The sequence below is a fragment of the Anoplopoma fimbria genome, chromosome 12, assembly GCF_027596085.1.
Source record: "Anoplopoma fimbria isolate UVic2021 breed Golden Eagle Sablefish chromosome 12, Afim_UVic_2022, whole genome shotgun sequence".
NCBI classification, from domain to species: domain Eukaryota; kingdom Metazoa; phylum Chordata; class Actinopteri; order Perciformes; family Anoplopomatidae; genus Anoplopoma; species Anoplopoma fimbria.
In genome coordinates this window covers 21535005-21561267 of record NC_072460.1, presented here as the reverse complement: position 1 = coordinate 21561267, position 26263 = coordinate 21535005, and the positions used below count along the sequence as shown (strand labels likewise).

At 39.2% G+C, this 26263-nt stretch overlaps 2 protein-coding genes across 2 annotated transcripts in view; one reads left to right on the top strand and one right to left on the bottom strand.

The window, feature by feature from the left end:
- Positions 1-2188: 2188 nt before the first annotated feature.
- LOC129099976 (voltage-dependent L-type calcium channel subunit beta-3-like) lies at positions 2189-19895 on the bottom strand. The gene is made up of 14 exons (XM_054609445.1): positions 19815-19895; positions 18847-18939; positions 9339-9458; positions 8388-8510; positions 8179-8294; positions 8020-8099; positions 7892-7911; positions 7151-7228; positions 6388-6446; positions 6186-6286; positions 5943-6094; positions 5765-5860; positions 5218-5385; positions 2189-3093 (listed from the first exon to the last, which is right to left on the bottom strand). The coding sequence occupies exons 1-14, from the start codon at positions 19893-19895 to the stop codon at positions 2653-2655; spliced, it is 1728 nt and encodes a 575-aa protein (XP_054465420.1). The 3' UTR covers positions 2189-2652.
- Positions 19896-26086: 6191 nt separating this feature from the next.
- Positions 26087-26263, top strand: part of LOC129099971 (adenylate cyclase type 6-like) — a 34774-nt gene continuing 34597 nt past the window's right edge. Inside the window, 1 exon segment of the mRNA XM_054609438.1 lies at positions 26087-26225. The gene's annotated coding sequence lies outside the window, so the exon portion shown is untranslated.

Genomic DNA, 26263 nt, shown 5'->3' with positions numbered 1-26263 from the left:
TTTTGGCAATCCATCCACTAGTTGTTCACTAAAAAACACAAATATCAACCTCATGGTGGTGCTAGAAGAAAAGTCAAAATTCTTGGGACTATGAATTTCTGTACTAAAGTTCAATGCAGTGCTAAAGAGGCTATTCACAATAAAGTTTGTTAATATGATACAAAAAAACGACCCACACAATTAAAAGTACATAAAATGTCATGTTTATTTTGCTTTAAGTCATATTTTACTTAGCATTGTAAATCTATTTTCAAATAGAAAGCATTCTATACAGCATCAGGCAGGAAATGTCTCACTTTTTACACATTTGCTGTCTCTTTTGATAAATAGAGGGAAGAGGCGTGTTGGGTCACGCTAGCACGCTGTGGTAGTCTGGTGGATACACGGTTATATTTAGTGCAGTTATTGCATTACAAAGCAACCATCCCAAAAGAAAGTAGTGCAATTTTTTCTTTTTTTTTTTTTTTTTTTATCTACTCACACAAAAAAGAGGAAGTCCAGATGGTCTAAGGCGTTTAAAGTTTGTCAATGTTAGGCTTAGTATTGCATACAGAATAAGACAGAGGAAATGAAATTATATCCCTTGTAAAAATTGTGCTTCATGAATTGAAAAAACCTCGACTGCTTTAGCAGCTTACTAAATTGGTCCGCTTTGAAAAACATACTCTGCCAAAATATAATGAAAATAGCTAATTGGTGAACTTAAACATGCAGGGAGTTAACAATAATAATCATTCATTTTTACCACAAATTAAAAAAAATAATCAGGCCTGATCTGGGACAATTTTTAAGTGAGTGACTTGTAAAAGTGCTTCAACCAGGGTCCACCCAATATTGTGGAGAGGGAAAAAAAAATTAAAGTCCCCAATATTAATGTTTGTGGATAAATAAAGTGATGCATTCTGATTTATTATTTTTTAGTAATAGTGTTGTTAGTGGTGTGAGGAGTGAGTAGCCCCAAAGACAAGACTATCACTACAAGACAACGAGGAGAATCAGAATCAATGCATTACTGAAATACTTAACTGTAAAAAGAAACAATCCGATTTCATGCAACACTTGCATAGTTTTTTTTTTTTTCTCAATCATGCTGATTTTTTTTTTTTTTTTTTTTTTTTCAAGTCTTCAAAATATACAGAACACTAGATAGAGATACCTGTGAGACATGGAAGCAGTAAACCAGTGATTCCTAAAAAAAAAGCCGGCTGTTAACAGCATCGACCCCCCTTTTTGTCCCCAACTCATCATCGGCTCGTCGGACTAATAATGGCGCAGGAACGGAATGACGTCATGTCACGGCTGCTACGAGTCCTTCGGGAGCGCGACACATTCGTCACGTGGGGGTGAGCGCGATGAGTGTGCAGGACTTACACCTGAGGATCTGCTTTGTTAAAAAATCAAATAATATTAATAATAATAATAATCAAATTGCAGGACGTAACGTGATGTTATGGCAAAGACGCACGTGAGGGAGGGGGAGGGACATAGGTGTATAAACTGTGGATGCTACAATCAATAACGTGCTACAATCGAATTACAGGGCGATCGGTTTTGGGGGTTGTGGAGACACCGGGTGGTGCTGGAGGTGCAAAAAAGGCATGCAAGCTTACATTCACTGGAGACTTTTGAAGAAGAGGAGCTGCAGCAGTGTGCAGCATGTGCTTAATATAAATGTGGGAATGATTTGATGTAAACAAGCAAGTTTTGGTGAATAATTCACCCTTTTTAGAAGATAAAACATTCCCTTTTCTTAGTTGTGTTTACATTCTCTGTGCCCCGTTTTCTAGTTTTTTTTTCTTCTTAGGAGGTGTTAAGAGAGTGATTGTGCAGAAGCGAAGACAAGTGATGCCCAATATTCACGGTGCTGCAGCTTCATACTTCTTACCTACATTGTGACTCAGTCTGATAAAGTGTGTGTGTGTGTGTGTGTGTGTGTGTGTGTGTGTGTGTGTGTGTGTGTGTGTGTGTCAATTCACCATCTTCCGATTTAAAACTGACATGGGTGGCAACATTTCTCCGAAACAACAAACAAAACAAGTCCATATTAACAAAATCAAAACAAATATAGTAGCAATGAAACATAAAAAAAAACAGGTGCCCATTCAGTTATATACATTGTTAATCAAATGCATTACTATTTTGGACTATTTTGGACTCAACAGTAGACATTCCCTACATTAGTTTTTATCCGTAAAGGTCATTCAGTTCCTGTTCTGACGTCAATGTGCAAATAAGTCTTAAAATAATTATACTCGTACATGCAATAGTAAAGATAGTTAAAAGTCTTAGGAATTTTAAGGCCAGTATATGAGACATCCTACGATAGAGGAAACCTTTAGGCGCAAGCAGCTGAAGTTTGAGTTTGCGTTACAGCTGGTAGCCTGAAGCCTTTCCACTGCAGAGGTTTAGTAGCCCTGTTGACTTTGATCTGAATGACGTGACCCTGGAGAGGTCGGTGTGTCCCCCTTTAAATAAACCAAAACCGGGAGTCTGGAAGAGAGAGAATACTGTAATACAACCTAAAGTAGAGAACTCAATAAACTGGGCGTCTGATTCTGATTTTGAGCTGATTTTTTTGGGGGCTTTTCATCTCTAAATCGTTTGACGGTCGGGGGGATCTCGTCTGGAGGCCGGTAGGAGGGGCCCCGCTCCTCAGTAGGTGTCTCGGGGCCATGGGCGGCTGCGCTGGCGGTTGTTCCTCTGGTTGTGACCTTGCTGAGCTTCTCGTTGGAGCAGCCTGTCCTGTGACTCGTGCCCGTTGGCGCTGTGGGCGCCGCCGGCGTGCCCACGGTGAGGGGGGTACATGTCCCTGTATGTGCGAGCGTGGCAGGGCGAGGCATACTCATCCTCCTCCTCCTCCTCTTCCTCCTCCTCCTCTTCTTCTTCTTCTTCTTCTTCCTCCTCTTCTCCCTCCACGCCCACCCTGGGGCGCGGGCTCCCCCTCCGGCCGCGAGACAGGGAGTCGCTGGCCTCGTCAGACGGCATGAGACTGTCCTGCTCCAGAGGGGAGTGGGCCTCCTCAGCTGGCTCCTCCTCCTCAGCCTCCAAGCTGACCACTGCCTCACGGGGCTGCGGCTGGTTCTTGTTCTGGTCCTGGAGGATTCGAGTTGTCATGGAGGGAGAAAAAGAAATATAAAGAGTCAAAAGAAAGCTCCGAAAACAGCTTCACACTTTCTGGTAACAGATAGTTTTCATAAGAAGCAAACACACAGAGGGTAGACAAAATAATGCAAACACTACATCAAGAAGGACTTTGAAGGAAATTTATCTTAAAACAACACTAACATGCCCGAACGTATATAGAAAAAGTTATTGGTCAGTACAATTGTTCCTGTTGTCCACGCTGGATGAAAACACATCCATCCCTTCCTGAAGCTAATAGAAGGCTTCAGCACATTTCATTGGTGAAATCAGAAAAAGGTTTTACATTTTCACAGACTATGCTTCCCTGCTGAGCTGCAGTGGAATGATATTTACACAAAATATCTTCCATTTCATGATAATTCTTTTTTTTAAATTGGTGTCGCTTTAGGAAGAAATCTCTTCACACCCAGTACAACCAGGAGGAACAATCATAGCGACCAGTAACCGTTTCAACTTAGATATGGACATGTCAGTGTTGTTTAAAGACAAAAAGATAACTATGTATATGTATTGCTATATAATATAAAATATTATTATATGTTTATTTGTTCATACATATAAAACATATATAAATGTATATATTTAAATTTTCATATATTTTTAAGATCTTAAGTTGATGCTGTCATCTATTATCTTTATTTAATGTTTTATTTTCTTTATTTAATGTTTTATTCTCTTTATTTAATGTTTTATATTTATGTTTTATATTTAATGTTTTATTATCATTCTCAAATGTTTCTATTTAATGTTTTATTCTCTTTATTTATATATATTATCTTTATTTAATGTTTTATATTTAATATATATATATAACTTTGAGAATATAAAGACAGCCGAAGAGCATTTGGTTCATGTCAGCAAAGGTAGTAAATATTAACCGGCTCATCCTCCTGTAGAGGCTATGCCTAGAGGAGGTTGAGCGTCCGGGAGCTTTAATCCCGTAAACTATTTATGAATGCTGTCTCCATATCTATTGTTCAAAGCCACAAAAGACAGCTAATTAACTGTTCTGTTGTTTTAGAACGTTTCTTAAACGTCAAGATATGGGAAATCATGAACGTAAGAAGCAGCGGTTATAATCTGCAATTTATACATACAATAATAATATATATATATATTATGTACAATATATAGGTTGGTTAATGATAACTGGTATGCAGCAGTGTTTGCAGTGTTGGTAAAGTCTCTTCAAAGTCCTTTTTTATTTACAGTGTTTTGTCTTCGTGTACACAGATTAATACTACAGACACCCAACAAAAACAAAAATGCCAGTGAAACAGTTGAATGGATGGTCAGGAGATAATCCCAGAACACAAAATGTTACTGTGCTGATGTTATGGTCTCAGTTTATTGTTGTGTAAATGATTAATTTAGTTTAGGTGAGCCCATTATTTAAGCATTGATCATATGCCTTTAATTTAGACATTCAAGACAGCATAATGTGCCGCTGTGAGCAGGGACACCATTCACAAAGCATGCTTGGAAAAGGATCAACGTTCTCAGTTATAGTAATGAACTGAAGCTGCTTTGTGAATTTCCTCCCAGAAAGCCTGAGGAGCAGTGATTCACCTGAGACCATCAACTAAAGGAAAGGAGGCAGGATGCAATGATAGAAAAAAAACACGCCATCTTTTCTGTGGTGAGATCTGAATGAATGAGAAGCTGTTCATTCACTGTCTCAGCCGCTGTGTGATCTGTGTTCAGGTGTGTAAGAGGGGATTGTTGGGGTTGAGAGTGCAAATATAAATAAATATAAATATGTATATATATACACAGTATTATATATACATATATATATGGATCATAAACCCTACTACTCACCCCATTTTGTAAGCGATCATTCAATTAATTCCTGTGTTTCAGAAAACTGCAAAAATGTTAAGCATGGATGAGTGAGAAGACAGACAAGACAGCTGGAGACAATCAAAACAAAGGAGTGAGAATCTGAGATGGGAAGAGCTGGTAAAGACAGTGACAACATACAACATGTTCAAAACAGGATTCCTGCTTATAGAGTCATAAAAAAACAGTATGAAAACAGTGCCTTTTTTAATAAGATGAAGACAAACTCACCTGCAGGCTGGAGATGGCAGAAGGCGGGGTCAGGCTCTGCTCCAATAAGGGGTTAAGAGGGGTGTTGCCTGGGAGGTGAGTGGCACGCCAGTAGATCTCCAGGTATTCAGACAAATGCTCACATGCATCTTCTAGCTGGTTCTCATCCAAAATGACATCAAACATATCCTAAAAAATACAGAAAAAGAAAATGAGAAATGACATAATTTTTTACCACTGGTGGCTGACAGAAGTGCAAATATAAGTGGCACAATTTCTACATCATAACTATCAAAAGTCAGTGGATCAGAAGGCTGCATCCTCTGGGCACCATGATCGGCTGTATAAAACTTAAGGGCATCTCAAATCTATTGAGATATTTCAGTCTGGACAAAATGGGAAAGCAAGCAACTAACAAACCAAAAACATCCCCCAAATGTTTGTGGTAGGCGCTTCACACTCAGCCTCTATTTCACCTTTTAGAATATGACATGAAAGATGTTCACATTGTACAGGTTTATAAGGAACAACCAAACATAATATTTTAATAAAGAAATCCTCCACTCACCGGGGGGCACTGAGAGAGTTTGTCTGCAGCCATCATCTGCACATTCAGGTGCTTGCTCTGAGACTTCCCCCTGGATTTGACCAGCCTCTGGAGCACCTGAGAGAAAACATAAAGAGTAACGTTTCAGGTGGAGGAAGATGAGACCGCCTCAATCCATGCGTGAAGTAACCTACTGTACCTTTGGTGAGGAAACTTTCACGTAGACGATGATGGGTGCGAGGGAGGTTTTGGCTAGCTGTGCAGGATGGTTGATGGTGTCCGCGTCCAGAATCACCAGCTGCAGGGTTTTGGCGAGTTCAAATATCCTCTCAATCTCACTCTGAACCTCCGCTGCACGGACAGACACATTAGATTTTAGTTTAAACTCATTGCTTCTTTATACCATAAAGATTTCAGGAACTTTCATGCTGACATTATTCACCTAGGCTGGAGCGAGTGTTGGATCTCTCCATTATGGGTCTTTTGTTGAGGACAGATCTCTTTGCTAAAGAGAGGTCGGCAGTTACACGAGTGATTGAGATTCTGCCGCAGACATAGAGAGAGAAATATGATGTGAGACTTTTTTTAAATGCCTGATTTCTACAACTACAGAGATTATTCTGTCAGCTCTCCACTTTACTGACCTTCCTTCAAATCTGTGTTTCAGGAAGTCAAAAAGAGCTTTCTGCATCATATCCGTCACCTTTTAGGGAAGATGAGAGGTAAGAAACAGACTTTTTAAATCAGACAGAACACAAACTTCCGTAAGAAATCATGTTTGCTTTGATTTAACGTCTGGATACCAAAACACAAGATAGAAGAAGAGCTTCTTTCAACATTCTGTATTACTGTGCATAAAAAGTAAATGTACACAGAGGTGGGTAAAGAAGACAAAGAGTGTACTCAAGTAAAAGTATTGTTAATTTATAACAAGCACTCTTTCTCAAGCAAGAACTTGAGAAAGAGTGCTGAAATAATTATGGAAAAAACGTGAGAAGTGAGTAAATTCATAAGTAAAATAAAACTAAAAGTTAAAAAAAGTGAACAAACTCCTGTATTTGTAATAATTTCATGTCATCATTTTCTAATTAGTTACATATTTTCCAGGACAACATTTCTAGTTTCCAGGTTGAATCAGTGTAAATAAAGGATAAATAAATTGAATGCAGAACATGTACGCAAATGTATAACGTTTACTCCTAAATTTGAATAAATAATAACTAAGATGTGAAGATTAATTGAAAATGTATCAAGCAGGTTTAAGGAGTAAAAGATCTCTGCCTTATCTCAGGTTAGTTGATTTCTGATTCAAACAACAAACTGCAGCAGTGCAGGAACAGGTTTAACCGTGAAAAGTGTGAGGCAGTGGTTCTGTGTCTGCTGGAGGTGAAAAGAGGAGAATCTGACCTCGTAGCCCTTCAGCGATGGTCCCACGAGGACCACCGGCCTCATAGAGGGCACCACGTCGTAGGGAGGGACGTGTTCCTGCCAGAAATAGGGGACGACGAGGTGAGGGGACGAATAACAAGGAGAGCAGGGGTAAGGTATGATGGGGGTTGGGTTTGTTCATGTTAAAAAGCTAAAAACAATTATATAACCAGGGTTTCTACAGAGATCATTCATTAAATTGAGGACTTTTTAATACCACATGAAACTGAATACCTTTTCACGTCCATAACAGCCCAAAAATGACTGAAAACCAGTACATAGTACCAGTACTAAGGCTTGAATTTATTTTTTTAATACATGAATACATTTAATTACATTTATATCACATTTTTCTAAGTATACTCCAGTTGTATATGTTTCATAGTAATATAATTAATCCACCAACTTGGTTCCAGATAAGTGACAGAAAATTTGATTTGTGGATAAACTAATTCAAAATTAATCAATTGATTTAATGACATTTTTTACTTAATGAGCTTCCTAATTACTGTGACTAGAAATAATACTAATAAATAATAATGAAACATAATTATGCCCCAAAAAAGCACATAAATGCACAATCCACTGTCACACTTGTGGTTTATAGATATATAAAAAGTAATATAACGTTTTTTACTTTAAGTGACATTATGTCACTTAAAGTAAAAAACGTTTTTATTATAAGCAAATGCTGTGTCTTCATAAAGTATCAAAACCTACCTGTTTTTGCTTCTGTTTGGCTTGTGAAAACAAGAAAATAACAATCAATGAAAGAAAAGAGATCAACAGAGGAGAAAGTTGTTTTTTGTTTTAGCATAAATTAAAGAGAGAGTGTTTGTAGTACTTACATTCACCTGCAGATGGCGGTGTTGTCCTCCAACTCCCAGTCACCATGTCCCCTAAACTGGAGGAGTTACCCCCTGTTTTCCTGCAACATCAACACCCTATATTAACAAGCTTTTATTGCAGGAATCCGTCCTCCGAGACGTTTGATACTATTAACCGACCTTTGTTTCTGCTCCTGCTTGAGCCTCATGGCCTCCAGTCGTAGAGGGCTGGGGATGAAGGTGATGTCTGCTCCCTCCTTTACTAGCCGGCCGATCCACCAGTCATTATTATACTTCTGTTGAGTTCAGTGCAACAACAGAACCGTGTCACATATATAAATGTTTTTTTTTATGTAATGAGGGAGTTCATCGTAATTAGCCTCACTCACTTCTTTGATGTGCAGGAAGTCTTTGGCATCGAAATTGACTGCAGCTCCTTGGACAGGACAGTCCTCATCCAGAGCTCCGCAGTAACTCACATTCGTCTTTACTGCAAACGCTACAGGTTTGGACTGTAGGAGCCATAAGAAAAACACTTGTTAGCGATAGAAACTAAGTGGTTTGAACTCATGAATCTGGTGACTGTAGCCTAAACTTTTGATTTGAATTGATATCTGCTCCAAAGATGTAAAATTACATTCCAAAAAAGGGTACAGTAAATATAGTCCTTATTTTTCTGACAGGAGCCAATGACGTGGTCGACCTAGATTAATCTCATTCAGACTTAAAGCCAAAACATGTTAAACATGAGGCTAAAAACTCTAATATTCAACCAACTTTTTTTAAAGTTGAGGCTATACAAAGACCATTTAAGGGTTGCCATCAGTAAAGGTAACCTACTAATGCTGCTGTTGGGTCTCAAAATAGAAAGTTTAGGACTTGGACTTGGGCTTGGGACCTGCTGATATAGGGGCTTCAATTCTGGACTTAATAACCAAGACTTGAGATTTAGTTGAGACAAAAGCTTTACGTCTTTTGTTTGACTAAATCATGCCTTTTGTTCTTAATTCTTTACAGATAGTAAGTTTAGAGAAAAGTGGGTTCACAGATACCATTTGGACAGAGGAAATGTCCTACATCGTGATATAAATATTGTATTTGAGATATTTTAAAGACCTTTATCGTTATATATATCTATATCTATATCTATATCTATATCTATATCTATATCTATATATTGTTATCGAGATATAAAATTAGGATGAAGAATTTTGCCATACCACCCAGGCCTATTTGAGGGCATATAAGAAGGTTCTTCTGGAGCGGTAGATGCCCACATGTGGCTCCAGACTTGACTCAACGCTACAGTATGCAGCAGTTTAAATCCCTGTGTGACGTACCTTAGCTCTGTCGAGCTGCAGTTGTGCCTGGCGCTCGGCTTCACGCCGATACGCCTCGCGGTCCTCCTCTGCTGACAGGTCTGAATCCGACGGTCTACTGGTGTACGAATCAGCCGACCCCTGTGAGGAGAGAGACGGAGGTTGACATACTATTTGTAATTAATCATTTTACACATTAAGACCATCTAGTCATGCAAAGATTACTAAGGCATATGACTATGAGGCTACAGAGGCAGACCTTCTGTTTCTGTTCATGCTTTCATCTGTGTTTCCGTTCTGCAGTCTTTGTGTGCAGGTGTGCATGCAAATACGTGTCTGTATTCAGGATCACATTCATGTATCTACAACACAATGTGTTGCTCTCCCACACCAGCCATCCTCTGGAAGACCAAATATAGCACAAAGGAGGCAACTGCTTCCTCTTCTCTCCTGCTTGGCCCCGATCCATTCCATCATCCCCCACAGTGCAGCACATATACATCCTCTGTTCCCCATGTTTATTCTCCAAGGACATCTCCTCATTAGCAAAATATATGCTGGCTATCATTTCTTGTTTTTAAGAGGTTTAAGGACACATCCCGGGGACGGCTCGCAAATTATGCTTAAAGCGACGGATAAAGCACAAAAAGAGACATTTAAACAAAGTAAATTTTTTTGGGAAAATGTGCTGCTGCTGGCTTTTATTTAAAACCTGTAGGGTGTCCTGTGATTATTTACTTAAATGTCTGCGTCATAACCTGTAGAGCTGAAACGATAAGTTATGTGATATTTTGATTGTATGTGTCTTATAGAACGGTAACCTGATTATCTTTGGGTTTTGCACTGACAGCACAACACCGTTTGACTATTCTCTGACATGTTGTATCCAAAACAAATAATCAATTAATCAAGAAAATGTTACCATGAAAGCCTACTTCCAAAGAGGTAAACATTTAATAAGAAGAATATGGAGAGGTGATGTAGATGCAGTTTGGGTAATGTGTGTGTAAGCTCTCCTATATTTGGTATATATTTGGCTTCTTTAAAAGAATTCAGTCCTGAATCTGTCAGTAAAGAGAACCACTGCAGTAAAAAAAACAAAGTGAAAACACGAGGAAAACAAGAAAAAAAGGGATGAATGAGACAGAGAAGAAAAGATAAATCTCTCACAGGTTATTCAAGATCCATTATTACATTAATATATACTGATAAGATCAATAAATAAAGCAAGATAAAGAAACTGAAGCAGAGCACATAATACAGATTTCCCTTGGTTTTCCTCTCCTCCTAAGTGCAGCGACTTAGTTCTGGTCATCCATCTTGCCAACATATACAAACGAATCCCCTGGAGGACCAATTAGCAGCAGCGCAACAAAAGGAAATTCCAAAAAAAAAAGTGCCCAGATATGAAAAACAACCGCCACCTTTAGCTTTCTCTGCACCTCAGAATGCAAACATATGACCCAAAATCTTTTTTTTTACCACTTCAAGCCCCAGAGAAACAGCAAGCGAACACCTCTCCTCGTTTATTTTGTGTGTGTGTGTGTGTGTGTGTGTGTGTGTGTGTGTGTGTGTGTGTGTGTGTGTGTGTGTCTATGTTAGATAACTAGATCTGATTTCTAGCACTCACAAGCTCTGCAAGGCAACACTGCACCAGTGCCAGAGCAGCACCAAGAGAGAGAGAGAGGGAGAGAGAGGGAGAGAAAAAGGAGGGTGAGGAGGAAAAGCAAGAGAGAGATAGAAGGAAGGGGGGGGGGGGGGGGGGTTGACAAGATACACTGAAAAGAGAAAGATGTTTACGAGGACGGAGAGTGACTGAAGGATGGTTGGAGAGACGAACGAGAGAGTGTATAAACGATTTATATGACAAGATAAAGCGAGGCTATCTCGAGGGGAAGATGAGATTAGGACGTAATAAAAAGCTATGAAGGAGTGGAGTGAGACCTAGATATCTATCCTCATCGCAGATACAAGGGAAAAAAGGGGAAACAGAGAAGGATGGGGGGAAGAAAAGGACAACAAGAAGACAGAGACACAAAGACAGTCAGAGAGAGTTGTATACTTGGCTGATTAGGTTGACGGCGCTAGAGCCTGATAAAGACATGAATCTGAAAACGCTCAAACACACACACACACACACACACACACACACACACACACACACACACACACACATAAAAGTGGAATAAATACGGTGGTGGGCACAAGGGAAAGGCTTTATGTCAGTGATCGGTTTTAATGATGTTAGAACACGGAGAGCTGCCTGGGCTGTGATTGCTGTTCAGTATTAATGTTTGGACATGAGGCTGTGGACCTCTGCTGCACACTGGCCACCGGTCAAATCCTTAAAACAAAACACTGTTGCAAACCAATGTAACCGAAGAGAAAACTGTGTATTTTTGCAGGAGACGATGAGCTGCAATGCAGAGAGTAATGAAGTGAGTACTTCTTTATCTGTCTGGTCTGAGGACGTCTTGGTTTTTTTGTTGTTTTCTTTTACTGCCAACGTTCCCGTCTGGGTTCTAAATTTAACTGTTCCTTTCCTATTCTGTTTCTGTGATTATTCTTCACACACTGCAACACTGATGGCCTCAACTCCACAGGGAGGGAGGGGCCAGCACAGAAGTGTGTCATCCAGATAGTCGAGTCCTCGAGAGGGCCAATTATTCCTTCGGTCGAGGGACGGAGCAGCACGGGATTTCTACATTAATTTTATTATGATACTTACTGATACCTTCTTCAGTGGTTTACTGGTTTACGTTCTAATCTTCTTTTGGGAAGACATGTAGAGATGTCTTTCTAAAATGTAGGTTAATAAACTAGTCATGATGTAGTCATGTAGTCATGATGAAAAAAGGACTTTAAAGCAACAATTATTGATCGCAATGTAAGCAATACCCAATAATTCAAAATGTAAACTTAAGATTGGAATCTACCACTCTCAAAGTGATTGATGAGTCTTTTGAGAGAAGGAATATCACTAGACAACACATAAATATGTTAATAATGTTATTAAACCTGCGTTAATTGATTTTGGGGTCACTAGAGGGCAGCACAACATGCTGTAAACACAACAGTGACTTATCAATTACATTTATTTCAATTTATATATATATAGCGTCAAATCATAACAAAGTATCTCCAGACACTTTCCATAAAGAGCAGGTTCTAGACCGTACTCACATGAGCAAGCACCTTAAACAGGTAGAAACCTTGGGCAGATCATATAACCCTATAAAGTCGATAAGCTGAAAGCATTTCCATATTTACACACCCAGCAGACACGGAGCAACATCAGCATTCATTTGGAGTCATGTTTTTCTCCACCTGATGAATCCGGGGCAAGATTCACTCTCCTTTTAGTTCTGGTTTTATCTTCATCAACTACTGAGCGAAACGTCTGGCTCTTTAGCTGCTAAATGCTCCACGATGTTCACCAGTTAGTTGCCATCTTGAACTGAGCAGTAAGTCTACTGTAAGTTTATGAAGGCTTTTGTGGCTGTTGTGGCAGAAACCCACAAAGTTGAATGCAGTGAGAAGGAACCAACACAGTAAAGTTAGGAGGCAGAAAACAAAAACAATGAGCTGAAAGAGGCCGAAATGATCCATAAAGCTGCACTGGCGGGTGATAATTTGTGTGGGTTCATCACTATGAGATATATTGTATATTTGTATAGTGCAAAATTCTTCTAGGCAGATGTGGAAGCGGCCCAGTTGCAGTGGCTCTGCTTCAGGTTAAGACTCTCGGCTCGGTGGCTCATGGGAAGCGTTGTCATCCTTGCCCAAAATCGTCTCGCACTAATTAATCCTTAATCGCAAAGAAGTTCATATTGAGTGAGAAAAGATTGACTTTAATCCTGGATTTCCATCATATTGTTCAGGTGGAGAGACACATGATAGCGTTGGCTAGGAATGAAGCTTGCATGCGGGTTTAGCTGGTCCTAATTCCTGGACAGATCCTCAGAGAGCTTTCGGAGGCCGTCCATATTGTCCTGCAGGGGTGAGCTTGCTGCCGTTCCCGACCTGGTGGGTCTTCTGGATTCATAGTGGCCGGATCGTACTCTCACAGTTAAAAGCTGAACTCTAATCCAGACCCAGGACAAGCAGGTGAGGGGAAAACAAGTATTTTATTGACAGATGCAGGCAGGGATGGTGAGTTGTTGGCAGGCTGGAGATTTAGGCTTTAGGCCGAGGGAAACCTGATGCACTGAGCTGGCTGGCGGGCTTGGCAGACTGGCAGGCAGGTAATCCATGTATGGCACAACGATACAGCGGGCCTGACTGTTGGTTCGGGGGGGCTCTTGTAGGGAGAATGTCATTACTTGATGAGTTGCTGATCGCAGATTGCCAGGTGTGCAGAGAGAGACAGAGAAAGAGCAAGGGGAACGACCAGACAGACAAAACACACACACACACAAACACAAACTCATTCTAAAAAAGCTGCAAAATAATCATAAAAACACTCACAACAGACAAACAGCAATTGTCAGATAAGACAGACCATAAAAATAAACAACAATCTAGATAATGTCAAACTATGGAAAAACCGCCGATATTCATTGCGATTTGTGTCACTGGCATTTAAACATAATTAACTGGAGCCTTGTCAGCTAAAATATTGCAGATACAATACATCTGATCAATGTTACTATCAGGCGATGATACTGGTGAACCAATAACCCATCAACCATCCTCACAGATCAATTATATAAACACAAACTGCCACACTAACTGGTTGAAGATGTTTGACCATTCTGCAAGTAATTCTGTTGAAGCATATTGACCCATTTAGACACAACGATACTTTGAGGTAAATGAATGCATCAAAATAACGATGCTAGCATGCAGATGTTTAGCAGGTATAATGTCACCATGATTAATATTATAGTTAAGTATGTTAGCATGTTGTTAATAAGCACATAACACAAAGCACAGTTGAGGCTGATGGGAATGTCATAAGTTTTTTGTAGTATTGGACAAATTGAAAGTTTGACCTCATGAATGCACAAGTTACTTCAATTCATCCTCTGGGATCATGGATGTCTGGACAAATTTCATGGCAACCCATCACTTATTGAGTCTGGAGCGACAACTTTGCTACTCCTAGAGCCACGACTCTAGCATGGCCAACAACAACCTGGAAAGCAGGAAAGAAAAACTCAAAAAATTGACTGCAAGCCTTTGAAATGGTTGGTAGTAATGTGTGATTTATAAAAAACGGATATAAAATGCAAAACACAATTTGTTCTTTGATACTATGTTTAAAAAAAGCAAGGAGTAAAATCTAATTCCTCTGGCTTTATTTGCAGGAAGGAGATTCTGCACCAGAGCAGAATATATTATTCAGAAGATTGAAACACCCCCCAAAAAAACTGCCAGCTCCACTGATTTGGAAATCCAGTAGCCAAATATCCAATTTCAAAAAGTGTTCGATTAACGGTGCGGTCGTAATTCAACGTCAGCAAGTTACACATGCACGGAGCTCTTTGATACACAACGCAATAAATCACTCTGTGGTTTACATCAATATCAAAGCCAAGTTCAGGCGTACTGTGTGTCAAATTGATCAATCACGAGAGTCGGCGAGGAACTGAGAGAGAGCACACACACACACACACACACACACACACACACACACACACACACACACACACACACACACACACATGGGATGGAGACAATCAAAAAGTGAAGCAAGGGGGGAAAAGGAATGAGAGAAACAAAAGCGTTGGTTGAAGAAGAAGAGGGGGGGTGTTGGAGAGGAAGACAAAGGAAAACAGAGAGAGAGGAGCGGTGACAAAACGATGGAAACGCTACTAAAAAGGAGATGATGGAGGGAGACTGGGTGGAGAAGGAGTTTCAGAACAGGAAGAAAAGAAGAAGCTGACGGTGTCGAGCCATTTGTACTTACTCAGCTAACGTGGTGCTGATGCTGCTGCTGTCCGTCCCTCCCTCTCTCTAAACACTACATGCTGTAAAACGCAGACAGACTGAACTGTGTCCCGTCCTCTAACCAGGGACGACCTGCACTGGAGCCGGCAACACCTTCCTTCCTATTCGTACCCCACCTCGTCCCATCAAAACCAACACACACACACACACACACAAAACAACACCAACAAAAAACGCCAGCTTTTTGCGTCACTTCTCCCTAAATTTACATCCCATTCTTGGCTATTAAAGTCCAATTCAACACGCAGGCGTAGACAGGAAACAGAGAACGCTCAGCTGAAGATTTCTCCTCCTGTTTCAGCCCCTCCTGTCCTACATGTAACACATACATCCCCACTTATGGCAGCATACTGCTTATTGTATCCTGCTGCAGAAATGAGTCATACTCCACTGCTCCTCCATAGACACCCCACCCCTATCACAGGCAAGAAAACTATCTGCTCTGTTTGGGAAATCTGCTCCTTCTGCATGAAACAATTTATCATATCAGCTTTTTTTTTTTTTTTTTTTTTTTTTTTTTTTTTTTTTTTGGGAGGGGTGGTGAGAGAGAAGGTGTAATGATTGGAAATGAAACTAAAAGGTGCTCCTGTGAACAATGAACCCACACATCACTTCGCCTGAGGCCTTCAAAATGAGCATCATGAATATTTTAAGCCGTGCAATATTCTCAGGGAATCTGGAGATTGTCATTAAGCCCCCCACCCCCCCACCGATCAGGATAACTAATGTCCCCGCCTGGAGAAGATGTCTGCTCAGCCCTTTTTTTTTTTTCCTCCCCTCCGTCTCTCAGTTACCCTGCTCCACATTCCCTCACGCTAATGGTGCTGTGCATGAAACTGAGGGATTTTTCATAATGTTTGCAGTGATTCGAATATCAAGCCTCTAGCCCTCAAAACCGTATGAGTGAATTTTAATGGGGAACTTTATTTTAATGAAGAACTTTTTAATGAAGCGTTTAAACTACTTTTTTTTTCAACTGCATTTTGATTATGAGCTACAACAACAAGAAAAGGATCATTTTGAATAAATTTTGCCCGATTTGTGCTCGAATAGGAGGATTTTCCCTGCCTGTTTGTATCATATATGATAGTAATTTAATATTTTGAGGGGTTTTGGAGTGTTGGTCACATAAAACAAGCAAATATAGGACGTCGTTTGGGCTTTGTTAGGTTGTGATGGCTGTTTTCCACGACTTGTATCCCCTACACAGCATTTTATAGACTAAACAATAAATCAACTGAATAAGCTGCAGAATAATTGATGAAAATAATAATAATGGAAAAAAACGTTGAGGTGGAAAAAACATTAAACAAACTGTTTAAATGTTATTTCACCAAGATAATTATCGTTGAATACAGCAGCTTGCTTTAAGTTTTTCTTTTATTTACTAGAGAGACTGTCTATTTCTAAATTAAAAATGTACACATCAAATATAAATTAAATACAGCAGTTGATATTAATGCAACTAAAAATACTCTAAAAATCTTTTATTATGCTCTGGGAACTTGTGAAAGACGTTTTTCACTATTTTCTGTTGTTTTATAGACAATTAATTAAGGTACAATTGCTACTAAGGTTACGGTCTTAGCTGTGTCAGTTACACTGTTGTTGTGTATCTATCTAATGTTTGCATTAGCTAACGTTAGCCATGCTAAGCTACTGCTCATACCAGACCAAGTAAGAGTGTATTAGCAAAACATTTGAGTGTGCTGACTTGCGTTTAACTGCTTATGAGTTTACCTTTTTATAAAGACTTTACCACAGTTGTCACACATAAACAGGTGCAAATATGACATTTGACCCCTGCATTTTACCAATCCTCAGTATTTAGGAGCAGTGGGATGCTGTAAAGAGTACGGGGAGCAACTTGAGGTTTATTGTCTCGCTCAAGGACACTTCAACATACTGAGAGTAGGACGAGGGGATCAAACCGCCAACCTTGTGGTTAAAGGACGTTACGTTCTATCCACTGAGCCACACGGGAGGATTGTACTATTTCTGCTTTCACAATTTACACCCTCACTTTAAAAGATTAATAATCAATTATTGAAATTATAATTAATTTATCAATAACTTGATTGTCAGAAAATGATACATTAAGTTATTGAAGAGGCATTTCAACTTCTATCCAATCAACAACATGATTTGATCTTTAGTTTAGGGTTTAGTTGATTAAATCCACACAAAAGCTCATTATTTTCATAATCTATTAATCTGCTGATTACTTTCTTAAATATTCGATACATTTCTTGGCCTAGAAAAAGTAATAAAACATTTTTTCTTAGGTCCAAGTTGTTGTTGTTAAATCACTTGTTTTGTGTAACCAACAGTCTGCAAATCTTTACATTTGAAAAACTAGCTGTTTGGTATTTTTACTCTAAAAGTGACTTTAAAGTGATTTATTAATTATCAAAATAGCTCTAGTTCAATTTCTGTCCATCATCTAATCGATTAATCAACTACCTAATGCTGTCAGTGTGGCGTGTTTTTATGTTTTAATTAATTTGAATTTCCAGCATGTTGAACTATTCTACTTTAATCGTTTCAGCTCCAGAATTAATTAATCAGGACTAAATTGATACTTGAGATTGTGTAAAAGCCTGCAGGGATATAGAGTCTTGTAGTTTCTGTCTTTAGCACATCAGGCTCCTTTTGAGGAGGGATACTTGAATCCTTCCCAACTCCTGACTTTCCCCCTTTGATGTGTCAAAGCTCATGAACTTTTGTGATCTAGCAGCTGATGAGCTCTGCATGCACAGTCTGACTGCAGCCCGGTGAAACCTCACAACCTGATTCGTAGAGGGAACAAGGTCTCCCCTCTGCTGGACTCTGTGAGAAACTACAGCCATCTCTGCTTTACAATGACACGCAAAACCAAATCAAATACATCTTGAGAAACAAACACATGGAGGTCAAGTAAAACTATCTCGATGCAGATGAGACTGTATGATTCACAACAGCCCTCCAGTAACATCATGAGGCCCAGAAACCAGTTAGAGTTGTGTCTTAAATAACAGCAAACCTCCATCAGAGTCTTCCACACGTGCTTGACCTCAAAACATTAATTAAGAAAACTGGGTTGTGTGTTGGGATTTTTCAAACTCACTCGCCATTTTTCACACATTCTGCTGCTCTCTGCTGGTCAAAACCAACAGCTGAACCTGTGGAGGCAGCTCTGAGGATGAAGATGCAGATGCACATGTTTTGGATTTAAAGGATAATAAATGCAGAACTACAAATGCCTTTTTATAACTTCCAAAACAGGAACCGTTATTCCTCCACCAACAGCTCAAACCTGAGAACAATAGAGGTGCTGCATGCCTGCACCAAAGCCAACGAAAACAATGCAGAGACACCTGTTCTGTTGAACTCCTTACAGGTTTATTCAGACTTAAGAACACAACATGGCCTACATTCTCCATAAAAGCTGCAGTACTTCCCTCCCACTGACAATCAGTGAGATAATCGGCCTGTGACTGTGATGTACCAGCTCATGATGTAGCCTACATTGCATGCATAAATAAGGAAAAAAAAGGAAGCCAACAAATGCCTCTGGGAGCCTTTTGGTTTTTTTTACCTGCCGTTTGATGAAGCTGGATGTTGTGTCAGAAGATGTGCTGCCATCTGAGCGTTTGAAGCGGCTCTTGCGTTTAGGCAACTTCCTGGGCAGCTGTGATGAAAGAGACACACACACACACACACACACACACACACACACACACACACACACACACACACACACACACACACACACACACAAGTGAGGGAATAAATAGAAATAGATAAAACAGATAGTAGGAAACCAACTTGCTCTGTGCTGATTGTTGAGGCTTTTTTTTGTCCTTTTTTGACAAAATAAAAGCATACATTTAGTAGGACTGGTGCAAAAGAGCTGCTGTGCACTCATCTATAATCAGCTGTAGCTTTGCCAATAATACATATATTTTAAGGACTTAATTAATCCAGCTGCACACACTGGTCTGTGTAAAGCAAAAGACATGTTTTTGTTCCCGGGGCCTCTTGTAACACAGTCCATTAATAACAAAGCATGGATGTTGCAGCATGCTGACAGGCCCTGTAGATCCAGGCTACAGGTGAGTCAGAGTAACAGTCCACCGATAACATTCAGCATATATATTTAAGTTACTGATGTGAGCTGATTTACCTACATTATAGTAAGCAAATGCATTGAAATGAATAATAAAAATCCATTAAAGAAAATAAAAAAAGGCCTGAATAGAGTCAAACAGCAAACGTATTCTGTGTGTGTGCATGAGAGCCATAATAACCATATGTGAGCCTCCTTAATGAAACACCCACTGGCTTTTTCACCGATCAACCATCAATCTGCAGTTTCAGTGTAAAGGCGGAGGTGAAAAAATAAATAAATATATATATAAAAAAAAAAAAGTAGCTCTCTGCCAAATCGCGACGCCTCAATTGCAACAACAAGTAGCAAGACATTAAAGCAGCCAATTATCTGTTTCTGTCTCCATCCTCCATGTGATGTGTGGATAAAGCAGCAGAAAGGTGTGGTGTTTTTACCTGAAAATAGTGCGACTGAGAGCCTGTTTCCACAGCAGACAGTGGGTCTACGGGCGATTTGGACATTTTGACTTGCACCATCTATTGAGAGACATGGGTCACTGGAAAATACAAAATACATGTAAGAAATGCAGTAAGAGCAGCGGGGGAAGCGGAAAAATACTGAAGGGGGGAAGGAAAAAAAGATTATTATCCGAGATTATATGAAAGGATGGTTGAGGATTAAAAGAAAACGTGTGTTGTAAGATATATAAGGAGAGGGGGTAAAATGTAAAGCAGGCAGGAAAAATGCCGGAGCAAAAATAAAGCGTTACTGAAGCGTCATCGCTGGAGAGAACCGTGCAGGTCCGTACTAAGTGTGTGTTTCTGCCGGGGGTGTCAAGACTGGCTTAGGTGGCATAAAAAATATCAATTCACAAGATGATAGAGATGTATAATTAACATGTTTCTTTGTTTCCAGAGTGGTGTTGGTTGATGTAAACACTGTGTTGAAGGAGGAACATTAGTCAAATGTATGTGGATTCTTCAAAGAGTGGATCTTTGAATTCATAATACAGGGGAGGTTTTTTTTTTTGGGGTCACATATGATTAACATATGATTATAAATATATGTATATTTGGAAAAACTATATTCTTTAAACATTTAAGATATGGTTTGTAGCAAAGGGTGGATGAAGTATTCACATCTCTTACTAAATTAAAGTAATACCACATAAAAATACTCTGCAACAGGTACAAATCCTGTATATAATCAGAAACAATGAACTTAAAGTGTTAAAAGTAAAAGTACTTAATGCAGAATAATCCCCCCTCTATGACTGTTACACTGTAATCTATTAAATAATTAGATTATTACTCATGCATGACTGTAAAAGCAGGATTTGGGATGCTAATTTTAACTATGTTGTACTGTTGACTGCGACACATTTATATTATTGTATTCATCTGCTGATTCATTTCTAGATAAATCAATTCATTGTTTGATTTGTAAAACAACTAAAATAGTGAGAAATGCTAATCACAGGTTCTGTTAGGCTAAAATCACAGTAATCTTGCTTTTATAAAAAAAAAAGCACTACGAATCAACATAAAAATATACTTACTCAAAAGTAGAATGGCTCATTTCAGAGAAATATATATCATATTACAAGGGATGCATTATGCTTAAGCACCACTAATATTGCAGCTGGTAAAGATGGGGCTAATTTCAGCTACTATATATAGTGCTGGGCAGCCATATCATACCCTATTAGTTGATCTCAATTTTGTATTATCAACTTGAATCTGCGTAAGTAACGCTGTCGAATAAATATAGAGCAGTAATAGGTACAATATTTGCCCCCAAAATGTAGTAGAGTGGAAGTATAGAGTAACATTAAAGGTAAATGGTTCAAGTAAAGCACCTCAAAATTGTTCTTAAGTACAGTACATTTCAATGTATAAGTTGTATATGTCCATAATAAAGACTAAAATATTCAGGGGGAAAAACAGGTCATATTTTTACATTAATCTCAGCTAAGCATTCTTGTTTAGACATATTTAAAGATTCTGCAGTCCCAAACAGATTATTTAAAAGTATTAGTATTATTACTGTTATTATTGTTATTATTTTGGTTGATTAGATCTTTAGTCAGAAGGCTTAAACCATACGACCTGATAAAAAATGTTGTAAATAGACAGTAGAAGGTGAAAAAAAAACTACCAGGAGAGTGATGGAGCTGTCAATCAATCAGTGTCTGATCTGTTCACTCCCACTCAGTCTTGAGAGGAGGCCTAATCAGGCAACTATGAAAACACCTGTGCACGAGCTTTAAAGGGACTTGGACCGAACATTAACGGTTAGCTAGCTACTGAAGAAAATCAAATATCTTGCTCAAGACACAGACATTTTCTCATGGGGTTTCTTGGAGACCAAAGAGCTAGAAGTGGAGTTAATATTAGACTTAACGGCCTTTTTAGGCTAAAATATGTTAGGACCAAGTCTGACAGCTCGTTTTGGAGCTCCGATGCCCCCAGTGGCCACATTTGTATTCATTCAACTTTGGCCTTTTTTTGTAATCAGTTAAGCTGTGTATAAAGTGAAAAATACAACTTCCATTAACTCTAAAATGGAATTATTTACTTGTCTGTTGGCTAGCAAACACGACCATAGTTGGTCCAGAAATGGCTCCAGTGGGTAAGCTAACTAACTTCTCCTCAAACTATGTCTCGTTTTCCAAAGTTTTGTAGATTATAGCTGTTGTTGCTTATTGTTCTTGTTTTGAGTATGCTAGCCGCCTACAGTCTTTATGCTAACTGTTAAGCTATGCTACACACATCACAGTCCTACTGGACAATAAGAATAGTCTCTACAATATCTAAGCACGTTTCCTTGTGTTCCTTTAAACATTTATGTTGTGTAGGGTCAGCTGTTAGTGATACTTACCCAGTGGGGGAAGAAGTAGTCAGATGTTTTACTGAGGTAAAAGTTGAAATACTCTGTTTTGAGTAAAAGTCATATGCATTCAAACCCTGTCTTTAATCACCTTCTTACTTCCATACATGCTAATTTGCTAAAAGTACAAAAGTATTAGCATTAAGTAAAAGTACTCGTCATTCAGACTGGCCCATTTCAGAAAATGTCTTCAGTGATTATCATGTTATTGATGGAATCATCTATACATTATTTCAATGTTGCAGCTGCAAGGTAGGGCTAATTTTGATTTCTTTAGTAGCTTTTGAATTTCCTCACCAGGGAATCAATGTAGTCCTATCTCACTTTGCGTTCAGAAGAATGGGTCAGACGTGAGGTCACAGTGACCCTGACCTTTGACCACTAAAATCTAATCTGATCATCCTGGATTCCAGGTGGACGTTTGGGTCAAATTTGAAGAAATTCCCTACAGCGTTCCTGAGATATCACCTTCACTAAAAGGGACTGGGTATGTACTGTATGTCTGTACGGATTCTTCAAGTGCCCTGACTGGACTACAGAAATGTTTCACATCCATTCATGATGCTTTGCTGCCACAGCATTTAGACCATTTATCCCTTTTGTTTCCCTTTTCTGACCACCTGTTGCTGATGCTTTTCATCTGCTGGCAGATTTATGAGCACTTTGCTTGGTCTTGCTTGTCTATCCGTGACTGAAGATAAACTTTAAAAAAGCCTTTTACTACACCTAAGATGTTTTCTATGAGCTCATACTTTGTTACTGTACAAGACACATCCCGATATCCACCTTTAGAACTGGTGTAGAAGAAAATCAAAGAGGTCATCTACCCACCACAAAATCAAACCAGTGGATTCTGAGTTGACGCTGTTTGAGGAAGCAGAGGTGTCCTACTGTTTGTTTGCTCTGTGAATTGTCGTGGCCACATCTAGTGATCAGCACTGGGAGCTGTTGAGGCCTCCAGTTCTTGACTGGTGCCTTCAAGTGTTTATTTGGAGCTGCTTCAGGACCTGTCCAGCACTGTCCAGTGTTTAATCTGTACTGCTCTAGTGTTGTGAGCCTTACACTGTCTATATTGCTATTTTCTGTGATTTCCTGGTTTAAGCAGCAGAAAGGTTCTTTTGGATTTTCTGTAGTCGAGTCTGCCTACTTTGTGCTAGCCTGGTTAAGTTGCCACACTGTAACTTGTTCATAATTGTCAAACACCTTTTGCAAGGGCCTTTATCACCTTGTCATCTTTTGTAAACACGGCCCTATCATGTATGATTTAGTTCAGAAACTGACTATTTGAATATGTAGGTTTTTCTTAAAAATCAGTCCCTGTAATGAGTTAGTACGCATTGTTAGTACTGTGTTTGAGATATTGTTTTGTATTATTTAGATTTTAAAATAAATTTAAGAGAATTCCAACCAGCTGATCACATTTGCTGTATGCCATTGATGGAAAGTACAGAAATACACAAAATAATATTTAGGTGTCGAGGAAGGGAAATTACAATGGTGGAAAGATGCTTAGTACATTTACCCAATTACTGTTATATTTTTAGGTTTTCTTTTACTTTACTAAAGCATATCCAATTAATGCTTCTCTATCCTTCTACTCTGACTTTCAGATGGCAATATTTTACTTTTGACTTTGGTACATTTACCTAACCACCATAGTTACTAGTTACTTTGATTTTTTCCCCAAAACACATGATCAACTTCTTAATTATGATGCACTGATATAGATTTAAGGCCCCACATACCCACACACAGTTTCTCACTGATAAGAAAGTCACAAGTTGTCCTGCACCAAAACTGACATAAGGGCCCATGAAGTCCCTGAAAATATTTTCTGGCTGGTTGCACATGACAATAATGTGTGTTTCATTGTCTTGTTTGAGTTTGATTAAAAAAAGATGCATCATTGTTTGAGACCTTGAAGGTATAATTTAACGCTCTTTAATAAGCCATTTTGCATACTGAATACATTAAGTTATTCCAACCGGAGCTTCAAACTGCAGGTTGAAGGCGGCAGTAAAGCCTGATCTGGGTCTGTCAGCAGTGGGCTGGTCACTGCTGGAGGCCCCATTGGTGCCTGGGCTTAACTTTAAGGTAAAGCTGCATGATTTCTTCTGATTTTTGCACGAAATCCAACCCCAGTGACACCGATGACAAGCATTAATATAGCAATATCTATAGCAAATCTTCTCTCTGATGGTCTGTTTTACTTATGAAGGTCATATAGAGGATTCAGAATTAAATTGCACTTGTTTCATAACCAGTTTAAAGTTTCTCAAAATAACTTTAAGTACATTTTGCTGGTAATATTTATGTGTTTTTGCACTCTGACATTGCTACTTTTAATAAAGTATTAGTGCTTCATCCACCACAGCTGTATGTCAGCCTCACAAGGTTTAGACACTATTCAGTAAAAACAGAAGAGGGTGAAAGCTGACTTTTCCTTCTGGGAGACTCATGTTGGAGATCAAAGCAGGTGGTTTTTGACCGCTACTGACACGGCTTCACCTCTAGAGGGAGTGCCGAGTTACTACAAGTGGGAATGAACAGAGTGGTGTGAGCAACGGCGCGCCTGGGCTGAGGAGAGCTGCGTCAAGCGTCAACACAGCGTCAGTTAAACAGCACGACACCGGGAAATTGATTTCAAAATAAAAGATTTCAAAAAAAATTAGGATAGGATATTGGGATGAGCAGCACCACAAACAGTGCAACAAAACATGATTTCACTCATAACATGATTACACACTGAAAGTCTTGTTGTAAATCCAATCAGAGGGTCGGTGGTTCGATACCCGGCTTCGGCAGTCGATGTGTCCTTGGGCAAGACACTTAACCCCAAGTTGCTCCTGAAGGCTTGCCATCGGTGTGGACTGGATGTTGCATGAATGTTAGTTAGAGTCTGATGGTGGCACCTTGCATGGTAGCCTGTCATCAGTGTGTGAATGGGTGAATGATATGTAATATACTACTGATTGTAAGTCGCTTTGGATAAAAGCGTCTGCTAAATGACTGTAATGTAATGTAATGTAATGTAACACATACATATTAAATGATAAAGCTTTAGAGAGTAAACCTGCACACTTAGTTTATCCTCTTTTTGTAAAATCAGAATCAGCTTTATTGGCTAAATATGTGCACAAATATAAGATGATTGACTCTCAAAGCACTTAAACACAGTTCCAAGAAAAATGTACAGGAAGATGGATATAATATGCAATTGACTTGAACAGAGCTAAAACAACCACATAGGTAATAACATTATAGAAGTAGAAATATGTAGAAAAAGGTGAATATAAATGTCAACAATGAGGAACATAGAATGTCCTATATGTGATTTAGTGATACAGATACACACTTTTATCATATTAACCATAAACCAGTCTCTCTTACTTTTCTGAGAACAAAATTGTCCAGAATCATTGCCAATAGACGTGGGGATGAATACTTGTACATGGATACATTAAGTGTTCAAAATAAAATAAATGCATTATGAAATAACACACAATATGTAATATATAACAATACAATTGTGAAATAATCCATTTATTGCAGGTCCATTTTAGGCCCAATTCTTTTCATCTTTTTTTGTTTCATTTTGTTTACATTTTTTTGTTTCTAAAATGTAGTTTTTTTAACCTGCTGCTGACTATACCTTTATATTTAATTGTCAGACATGAAACGTATTGATCTTTTCATTTCCTTCAAGCATCACTACTGGTTTTATCGTGAAAAACAATAACCGGAACCGTGATGTCTGTATTCCTTGACAGCTGGTGCTTGGAGCCGAGAGGGTCAGGGGGAGGAGAGGAAAGGGAGTGGAGCGAGAAGACGACAGGAGGAGATCCAACACGGGGGTGACCACCAAAATCTAACCGGACCATCCTCACTCACAGCCGGGCTACAAACGCTCCTCCACCCCGGCAGCTCCGACCCGACGACCGGAGCCTGTCGTGGAGCAGAACCAGAGGATGATCTCGGTGAGTGCGTCTTTTCTGACAGCAACTACTGCTGCACA